The sequence below is a fragment of the Thalia democratica genome, chromosome 2, assembly GCF_965202585.1.
Source record: "Thalia democratica chromosome 2, ktThaDemo2.hap1.1, whole genome shotgun sequence".
Taxonomy (NCBI): domain Eukaryota; kingdom Metazoa; phylum Chordata; class Thaliacea; order Salpida; family Salpidae; genus Thalia; species Thalia democratica.
Genome location: NC_139166.1, coordinates 25,152,248 through 25,163,051, shown reverse-complemented (window position 1 = coordinate 25,163,051; position 10,804 = coordinate 25,152,248). Strand labels below are relative to the sequence as shown.

At 25.1% G+C, this 10,804-nt stretch overlaps 1 protein-coding gene across 1 annotated transcript; it reads left to right on the top strand.

Annotated features, from left to right (window-relative positions):
• Positions 1–335: 335 nt before the first annotated feature.
• Positions 336–8,262, top strand: LOC145849634 (deubiquitinase DESI2-like). The gene is made up of 5 exons (XM_082954625.1): positions 336–408; positions 1,025–1,097; positions 2,633–2,726; positions 4,062–4,203; positions 6,937–8,262. The coding sequence occupies exons 1-5, from the start codon at positions 373–375 to the stop codon at positions 7,126–7,128; spliced, it is 537 nt and encodes a 178-aa protein (XP_082810751.1). The 5' UTR covers positions 336–372; the 3' UTR covers positions 7,129–8,262.
• Positions 8,263–10,804: the final 2,542 nt, after the last annotated feature.

The window sequence follows — 10,804 nt, the reverse complement described above, 5'->3', positions numbered from 1 at the left end:
GATTACATTAAATTATCCACAAGTATAGTATTTAGTATTCGAAAACAGTATTTCTCATAAGTTTAGTGAACATCTAAGGCAGAATCATATACGTACAATAATTCTTTTAATTATTAAGAAGAAAAATGAACATAGGGTAAAAGTAGTTTGCGCCAGAAGTAAAAAAAAAAAAAAAACTATTTGAAAAAAATCAGAATGACTCAAGGCAGTTTTTAATCACTCAGGACAGTTTTATCAACTCTATAAGTAATTAGAAGTATTTATGTTACTTTTTTGTTGTTTCACTATTTATAATACATCTCTATTTTAAGTTTAACTAAAACTAATAATTTTACAGCTTATAAAATACTTTTTACTGCATAAAACTTTAATATGGGAGTTCCAGTTATTTTAAACATTTATGATATGGTGAGTTTTATTTTATTTTTTTTATACACAACAAATTTGTTGTTTTTATTTTTTTTTGTTTTTTGTCAATAATAAATTATTTTTATAAGAAAAACAAATTCTTGTAAAAAATCTAGCAACACCTTTTTAAAATGTTTATACCTGAAACAGAAGTTTAGAAATAGTTCAAAAATTTAAGTTTAATTTATTTTGATGTATGCAATGACCAAGAGGTCTACTTATACACCAGATCCTTAGACCACTTTTGAGTATTTTGTTTTTGTTTGTTCAATAAACTTATAAGTAACATTTCCTTTTTTTTTTAGATTCATATAAATATATCTACAGTACATTCATTGACTTTGAAAAAAATATTTGAACCCTAAATAAGTTTTGTAGTTTAGTTTTCATTTAAGTTTATCTAAGTGTATTTTAAGAACTGCTTAGATAAAATACTAGTTCTTAGTTTAAATTAGTGTAAGTTTGTACTAAATACAGAACAAGTTTAAAAATGATCAAAATTTTAAACCCAGAAAAATCTAAAAATTAAACAATATCAAATAAAATTATCTTAAATAATTTATAAATTTGTATATTAATTCTATATTTTTAAATCGAAATAAAAACATTGTTTTAGTATTGGATTAACCAGTACACATCTGGATTAGGTTTTGGAGTTTATCATTCTGGAGTTGAAATATTCAACAGAGGTATGTTTATGCTTATAATTACTTTTTTAAGTTTGCAGTTTATTGTAGTTTTTACTTTTTTATGTATATGTTAAAAAATGACTTTTAAAAATTTAGATCAAAATTTAGGCTTTTGTTTTTTTTAACCTTTTGTTTTCTATTATAAGTACATTTTGTTTTTTATTCACATAAAATATTATTACTAACAGACCTTGTTCAATCCTCTTGTGCCTCTTGTATATCAAACTTAAATAAATGACATGATTTTTTTTTACTTCATAACGAAAATTAAGCTTTTAAAGTTTTAAATGATTTAAGTATACTATATACATGAGACATACAAAAGTAATTCAAAACTATTACAAATTTATATATTTTTATTTTATCTCTTGAATAGCCTGAGTTTTCAATCTACATATAGTTTTAAAGTCATGCATTGGTTACTTTAATTGCAATACAAGTTGAGAGTTTATATTTTATTAAACTTTTAATATACATACTTAGTTGAGTATCACTTTCAATTTGTTAATATAAACAAAAACGTGGAATGTTTTACAAATATAATTTCCAACAGATTTTCTTAAAAGCTCTTTTTCATGTTTAAATCCAAAACACATAAAAATGCTTTTAAATGTTAGTTTTTACTTTTATTTTAGAAGCGTATAAAAAATGGAGATAAAGTTTGGTTTTGAAATTACTGCTACGTATGATGTTTAATTGCTATAATAGAGCTTTTGTATATTGTGCTTTATGTTTTTTTAATTATTTTTAATTACTTAAAAATGTGAAAACTCAGTTTTTTATAAGCTATTAAAGCATTCATACATTTTGTCAAATTTACAATAAATTCTTTCATAGGTATGACTGTATTTGCACAACATTAAATAATAATTAGTTTTTAACTATGGGAAATTGCAGGGTGTTTCAATGAAAACTTTCAAGTTAAATGATAATAAGTGTAACAATTTTAGCTCAATAATTTATTGACTTGGCTGTGTTTTTGTTTCCTCTTTTTTCTGCCAACGTTTCACCACACACTGCACATTGTACTTCCCAAAAATTCACGGAAAAAATACTTAATTTCATCAAACTTAAGCTAAGTATACAAAAATTTAGTTGTAAACTACTGAGCTTTAGCTATGTTTTTATGGTTTAATTGTTAAATGTAAATTTTTCAAACAAAAGCAGATCATCAGATAAAATTTCAAGTATATAAAAGTAACATTTATCAAGTTTTGTTCAGTTTTACTTGAGCTTAAAGCAGCTTTTTATGAACAAAACAGTTTTATTCTTTATACAAAAGATATATTTTATGTTCATTTGACAAATAACTCAACGCAGAAAATAATTTGAGTATCTTCAAACACTGTTACAAATTAAGTTTACACGCACTGTTACCAAACACCATCATATACATTGTACATTGTTTATTATTATTAAAAAACTTTTACAGCAGATATTTTCTTTTTAAAAATAAAAAACGGTGGAGTGATATTTTTGATGCTAACAAAATTGTCAATGCATTGCAAATTATTACATTTGCAATATTTAAACAGAATTTGCGTTTGGAGGTCACCAGTTTCCGTTCAGTGGCGTTTTTGAAATAATGCCGCGCGATGAGGCGGACTTGGGTGAAACTTTCAAGTTCAAGTTTGTTGAAATTTTTTATCACCGATAACGCTTGATATTTTTTGTACAAGCAATTAGCGATTAGTGTTGACACACTCCCAAATTTCAAAAAATGTAAAGTGGTGTTTTTCATTAAGTTATTTATTTATGTTTGTTCGCAGCATTACTTGTAAAGATATAAAATAGTGTATACTTTCTAGCTGTTTATTTATTACATTATGTGATTATTTGCATAAAAAAATAAAATAAGTTTAGATTTTGCTTAGTGATTTGTTTTTTTAAAAAAGGACTGCAATTTACTGATATAAAATAACTATAGTTTTTTTTCATGAACTGCAAATAAAACTCAATTTGATTTCGAAAATCAAACAAAATTATACAATTTATTTACATAATCTACACGTACGTAACAAATTATTATTAATAAATTTTCCAACTACGTTGTATAAAAAAGCATGATGTTGAGAAACAATAAGTTTTATGACGTGAAGCAACGTTGTAGTGTTTTTGAATTTCTTTTGTGGTTTATTATTTTAAAAGTTCTCACAAAAAAAACATAAATATGGTTTACTTAATAAACTACTTTTGTTTTGAAAAGTTGCTTCAAATCATTATCTAAATTTTTGAAAGTTTAATTATTTTTACTTTATAGTGTAAAGTTTTTTACTTATATTTATGACATAGAGATTTAGTTTATCTACGTATTAATGATAATTTATTTTAAACGTTTATTTGAAATTTTTAGCTTCAACAGAACTAAATATAATATTCAAAAGTTTGTCAAGCATTTAAAATTTTGGAAAAAGACTTATATAAATTTCAATATAAAGTAAAGATGGTATATGAGTTTACTTCTAAATAATTCCAAAAAATTGTTAGTAATTTTTGTTAGATGTTAAAAAACTCTTTGTTGAGGCGGATTCAGTTTGTCGTATCGATTTATTTTATATAAGAACACTTTCATTTTTAAGCAAACTTTTCTTATGCAATCTCTTCTTTTTGTAACAAGTGTTTCTATTTTGAACTGATAGAAAATTATTTTTTTTATGTTTTTACCAAGCAATCATATGTTAGGAAACAATATGATAAGAAAAAAATTGTTTTCTACAAAATTTTTTTAATCTTATACTTAAACTGGTAAGAAATAATTTTTTTGAAATCAGATTATGTTTTGACAAAAAATTATTGAAATTAATTTAAAGCATCCAGTGTAGTCAAAAAGTTCTGAGAAGTAACTAATTTAATCGACTGATAATATTAAAAAACCCCGGTATTAACGAAAATTCTCCGCAATTTTTCCAATAATTTAGCGAAACACATTGAGGAGTGAAGCTTAAAGTACTTGATTACTTGCAGGCAGTCGATAGTGCTGGGCATGACGGACTTCACGCAGAACGACGTGGACCGGATCGTGGAGCAGCTGGGCAAGGAGTTCAGAGGTTGCTCCTACCACCTCATGCACAAAAACTGCAACCACTTTTCCAACGCGTTCATCTCGGTACGTTTGTTTTCAATGGTATTTGTATTTTGTGAAGCAAAAGCAGTTTTGTTAGTTATTGCTTCAAACGAAATGTTTTTATGTTGTGTTTGTTTAAATTAAAAAAAAACAATATCACTTTTTTTGTCTTTGTGCGAATTGAAGTATTTAAAAGTTATATTGATAAACAGTTTAAATTCTACAAAATTTTACTTAAATGTAACTTACAGTTTTTAATTAGTCTGATGCTCACAAGAAAAAAATGTTTGTTTCAAAAAAATATCGTCACAAAATTATACTTAATTGCTTGTTTACCGTTGACTTTGTTTGTTGTTTATGTTTGGCTTTAAAGTTTTCACCTGCAGCGTTGTACACGTCAGGCGTCGTATTCATCGTTTCGAACTTCATGACTAAACAGAACAAAATTTGCGTCTTTGACTGAGAAGCCAGCTACTTCGCGCACCAAAGATTACAATTTTTTTGTTTACTGCCAGAAAACGTAGCTCATTTTACTGCGTATCGCAGAAGGCATTAAAATCGATCGGTTTCTGCGTCGGTGTTAAACAAGGTCGGTCTGTTCGTAGCATTTCCCCTTTGCGAGTAAACTATGAATGTTCTGCCTTTGTTTTGTGTGTGCGCGCTGTTTCAAACGCATTAGAGAGTGAAGCTCTTTACTTCCACTAAACACTCGAAGAACAAAAAACCATTCATCGAGGTTTAACGTAAGCCAGCATGAGTGCGGCTGGAGATAATTAAGGATGCTTTTTGCTAGGCAATGTTTGTTGTTGTTTGAAAACAAAGCTCAGTTTTAGCAACTAAAATTTAATTTTTACCGATATGTTTTTTAATTATTGTACTTTCGTTTCTTCTAGGTATAGGACGATACATGTTTAAGTTTAGTAGTACATCATTAGTTTTAATTAACCTTGTATTTACCCATATGTTATACATTTGTTATGTTCTATAATATACGTAGTTTGTGTTATTTGTAAATTAATAATATGTAATTATTTTAAACGGTAGCGTTCTTATTTTTTACTCAAAATTTAAAATTTATATAAACTAGTATTACAAAAATTATCATATGTATAGTATAATGTTAAGGTTACTTAAAACTCTTAATGTTATCAGATGTGTAGTATGTGAATTTCTTGTAAACTAAGTATTAAAATAAGTTTCTCTTTAACTTTCTTTTCAAAAAAACTTATTATAAAATAATGGTAAATCGTTTTTAAACTCCCATACAAACTTATTACAAAACTAAGCTAAAAGAATCAGATTTTACTTCTACTATACTGTATGATTTTTAAAATTATGTTTTCTGTGATTTAAAAGTAAACATTTTATTTTGTTATTAAAAATTAACTATGTTGTAAAACATTTGAATTTTTTTTTGCCAACCTAAGTTTGCTTGTTAAATTACTTAAATTTTGTAATGAATAACTTGAAATAAAAATATTTCAAATCAAAAGAATAAACTCAATTTTTTTTGCAGTTAATAAAACTATTTATTTTAAATTTATACAAAGTTTACGGTGATGTTTTTTCTATTTGTTTTGTATATGCTTTTTAAATGCACGGTTTAGTAAATAGTATTTAAATGCAATCATCTTTAATTAGTGTCCTATTTATTATTATAAGGTTATTGGTATAAAAAAAAAATGTATTCTGTTTTTTCACACATAGTCAACTCAAAATAAATGTAAGGCTAGTTTCAATTAATTCATTAAAGTTATTCAGATCACATAATTGTAATGTTTTATTTTTTAGTGAAGCGTTTGATCATAGTTGCTTAAATGAATTAAAACGAAAAGAATAAAAAGCTTCTTCTTTTTCCATTTAGATTCATTTGAAGAAGTTAGATTAAAAAATAGTGTGAACGCATAAAATTAAAATGAAACTGCATCCTTCGTCTGTTAGTTTAAATGATTGCTATCGATCAAAATTTTCAAGAAAAGATAATTAGTTAAGGAAAAAATTAATTTCGCCATACAATGAAAAAAAGTTATTTTGCATTAAAGGATCAACCACAGTTTAGTCAGTCTAAAATCTACAATTCACAATAAAAATACTTACATATTCTCGCTATTTTTCAGTATAAATAACAACTTCAGTTTAGACTTAACATTTCTATTCGCAAGCTTCTTGTAGAAACTATTTGAGTATTTTTTTAACGGTTAGTATTTAATGTTTTCATTGTTTAGTTTAAAAATTTTGTATAAAGATCATTTAATTGTAAGTTTTTTTTTAATATTATTATTTGTTTAGTAGTGTTCATTTTAACAATCCGTTTAATAGTTTTGTGGAAATCGTATTCTTTATAAAATAAAGATTCTCACTTATCTTTAAGATTTTTTATTTAAAGACTATTATAAGTTTTATTTAGTTCTCAAACCTTCACCAAAACTATTAAAAGTGATATGGAAATCATACTTTTCTAGCTCTTAAGACATCTATTTTTTTTAATTTCGGCTGCAAACTACCTCCACATGTAAATCATTTTTAATTATTAAAAACTTTTAGAAATGGGTATTTTTATTTTTACTTGTAGTATTGTGTTTTCTAAATTCCTTGCATTTATGCATTTCTTTATAATGCAATAGAAATTTTAGTTTTAACCCAAACAGCTGTAACTGTTATTTGAATTCAACATAAAAGTAAAAAGTCCAACTAAACTTTTTGTAATTGAACACAGAACTAAAATAAACAAATTAACAGTTGAAAACTGTCGAATGCAATTTCAACGTTTTCCAGATATTGTGCGGCAAGTCGATACCGCGGTGGATCAACCGCTTGGCGTCAGTGTCGAGCTGCATACCGTTCCTGATGAGGTGCATCCCCCAGGAGTGGCTCACCCCCGTCGCCCTCGCCCACAACATCGACAACCAGGACCAGTTCCAGGAGCAGGACCACCACGGGGGACAGCAGGACCGCAGGAGGACGTGATGTTGGGGGAGGAAGTTTTGTGGGGAAAGAAAAAGGTTAAATCGAAGATAAAAAATTTTTGTTTGGGCTTTTTGAACACTTACTTGTGCGTGCAGTTAAAAAAACAACAAGTATTTTATAACAGAACTCTTAATGTTCAAGTATATTTTTTACACCTAACATTACTGGAATTTATATAAGCCAGCTAATTTTGTTTTAATGTTTACCTACTTTTCTTAAAATTTTAGTGAATAATTGTTTTTTAATCTTAAAGAATTTAAATGGTTTTAATTTTTTAGCTATTTTGAAGGTGTTATGCAAAAATAGTTATTGTTTAAGTAAAATGTATTGTCTTTGAATTTTAAACTTTTTAGACCTCAACTTTGACTGTTTTTTTACGCTTGACAAAATGTACAGTCAATTTTCAACAACAATTATTGTATAAGTATTTTTTTTAAATTAGAATATTCTTTGTTTGTATTTCTAAATATTTTATTATGATATTGTAAAAACACACCATTTTAATTTGATTCATTTTTATTTGTTATGAAATAACATTTTTGCTTCCAACTTTTACTTGTTTTACAAAAACAAAACTTTCTTTACTGAAAATACGCTAGTATTGAAATGAGCGGTGAATAATTCTGGCTTCTGAGACATAACGACTAACTTGAGTAGTTACCATTCTAACTCAACTTGTTTCCATTCCCCTAGTTAACAAACAAACCACATGTCCAAGATCCCATTCCTAACAAAGAAACTGTTTGTTTTTAGATATACCTAAAAGCCAGACTTTTTATTATTATAACACACTGCTTTAAGACTTAACTATGTTGTTTAAACGTATCAATACCTACAATTTTTTTGTTTTGATAATGCTATGACCTAGGTTTAAACTGTGCTGTAGTATTTAGTTTGTTCAAAATAAGTAGCAGTGTTATTTTGAAAAAGGTTTTACTCAATTGATATGATTGTTAATTTTCAAACTTGAATTCTATTATAATCACTTATTTTCGCAATACGTTTTTCAGCAGAACAATTTTAATCAGTTAAAATCTTCCAAATTTATACTTTTTGTTAAAGTTTTTGTTTTAATTTTTTCATATACTATGGTAGTAATTTTACGTACTTCCATTAGAAAATGTCGAGTTTTTATCGCCATCAATAAAATAAATAAATAGTTTTTGTTTTTTTATTTAATTTTTTGACTAGTGTTTTAATTTTAATTAATTATATAAAAACAGTTATTTTAAATTCTTTTTAATAATTTGAGAAAACTATGTGAATAATTAAAGTAGAGTTTTTGTAAAATTATCTCAAGTGTTGTTCTACTACATTTTTTTTTCTTTATTAAAAAATTTCATATGTTATATCTTTAAATTAACAAACCTTTAAATTAAAAATTTGTTACTGAAAAGAAATTTAAACAAATGTTTTTAAAGAATTACTTTTAGTATACATATTTAAAAGTTATTCTAATATTCAAATTTTATGAAATGTACTTAAATAATTTACAAAAAATATTATATGTTTTTATACTTCAACATGTAAATTACAAGCACCCTTAAATATAGGGATATTGCATAGGTTTAAAATAGGAACCAGAAAAGAAATACTACGAACAAATTTGTACAAGCAAACAGATTCGAGATTAAAAACATTGTAACTCGTGATTTAGAAAATAAATTGATTTTCTTCGCTCACTTGTGAGTCTGCTGCTTACTTGCTACTCCTTGTGTTATAAAAAAAGATTTGGCTCACAATGTACTTTTGATTCTGATTTATTATTTTCTGCCAATTTAATACATGTTTTACTGAGCACAGCTATGGTAGTTAAATGGTTTTTTTACAAATTGCTTTGATTTTAATTTAAGCAAATACTAAATAAGCACAATATTGAGTTAGCGAACAATTAATATTGTAAGGTAGCTATATATTTGAAATTTAGCATTATAGTTAAAGATTTTTTGGTCAAGTTATACAAGTTAAATAAAATTATTTTTATTTTTTAAATTTAAGTTTAAAGCAGTTTAATAAAAACTAAGTTTTGTTGTAGACTATATAAAAATCTATTAATTTAATAAAAGTATTTTTATAAAATTACCTTTTGTTACATAAGTTCAAAATCTGTTACAACTAATTTTAAAAGAGGTGAAAAATAACGTTATCAAACTTGTTTGTATAATTTTTAGAACTAAATACATAATACAATTCAAATTAATAAATAACTTGACTATATACGTAAGTATAGCTGTTGTTATAGAATGCTTTGAAATTCATAAATTCCAATTAAAACTTTAGTATTGACACTTCGTACAATAAACCTAAAGAACTCTTGGTGTTTTGATGTTAAATACTTAATAAACCTGATTTTATTACTTGGGTGTTAATTTTATAATGGTGAATATCAAATATGTTGTGGCTGAACTCTTGAATACAATTTAAGCATTTATGTGTTATTTTAATTTTTTGTCATAATAATTAGTTTTAAGTGATAAAAGTATTAAGTAGTTCAAACCAATTTAAAATATTTAAACAGAGTTGGCAAAAAACTTGGGAGTTAAACAATTTAGGCAAAAAAACATGGAATTTCGAAAAAAATCTTTAAAAAAATTGGAATTTTAAAGAATTTTTCTTGTTAAATGATGAAATTTTGACTATTTACGAAAAATTTATCATTTACAAATTATTTTTGTCTCATTTTAAATTCTATTTATTTAAAAACATATTTAAAGTATCATTACAGTATCTTTACAATGTTGTTAAACTATTTAGATCTATTTTTCACCTTAAATACAATTTTATACTAATAATTAAACAACAAATTTGTTATTCATAAACCTGGAAGAAATTTCGAAAGAAAACTTTTGGCAACCCTGTTAAACACTTGTATCAAATTGTAAAGACGCAGTTTTTTATTAAAATTTAATTTTTATGTAAAGACGCAGTAACGCCAATATAATTTGTATAAAACAATACATTTACACAAATAAGCTTTTTTGATTCGTTCAATGTAAATAAAAACTTAGGTAAAACTACTACAATCCTAAAAAAATCACGTGTTTTCTACATTTAATATTTATTACAATAACTCTGAGAAAACTTTACCAAACCATTTAATTTTCTTTTTTAAATATGATTTTTTCGCACAAATTGTTCTAAACGTCTTTTTTAATTAAGAAAATTTTTAGTGTTGGTATTTACAACTTACTTTTTATCTTTAGTCATTTTGCATTCATGGATTATAATTTCAGATAGGAAAATTATCGAGTCTTAGTTAAATTAGTGTTCAATTTTCTAATATTTAAAAAATTACTTTCCCACAGCTGTGCATATTCTAATCAGCGTGATTTCTTAATTAATTAATCTTTTTTAAAGCTTCGTTGTTTAACTAAAATAAAGAAATTAATATCAAATACATGAAATTAAAGTTTATCTAAATTTTAGATTTAACTTGCTTGTACAACTTGACTTTATATTTTACTTTTTTAAAAGTACTAACTTTTTTATGTTGAAGTACTTTTTTGTGCCACTAGTTTATGTTTTTTTGGCTTAAAAAAGTATTACTGAAAAATTATGTACTATAAAAGTTTACAATTATTTGATGCTTTTTTAATGATTATATAATGTTTCTTTTTTCTAGTTTTCAGATTAATTAGGACTTTCCGTTGAAAAAGAGTTATTTCTGATAATATCT

Coding starts and splice junctions, on each gene's coding strand:
- LOC145849634 (XM_082954625.1), top strand. CDS start 373: ATGGGAGTTCCAGTTATTTTAAACATTTATGATATG. Junction 409..1,024: donor TTTTAAACATTTATGATATG/GTGAGTTTTATT, acceptor ACATTGTTTTAG/TATTGGATTAACCAGTACAC. Junction 4,204..6,936: donor TTTCCAACGCGTTCATCTCG/GTACGTTTGTTT, acceptor AACGTTTTCCAG/ATATTGTGCGGCAAGTCGAT.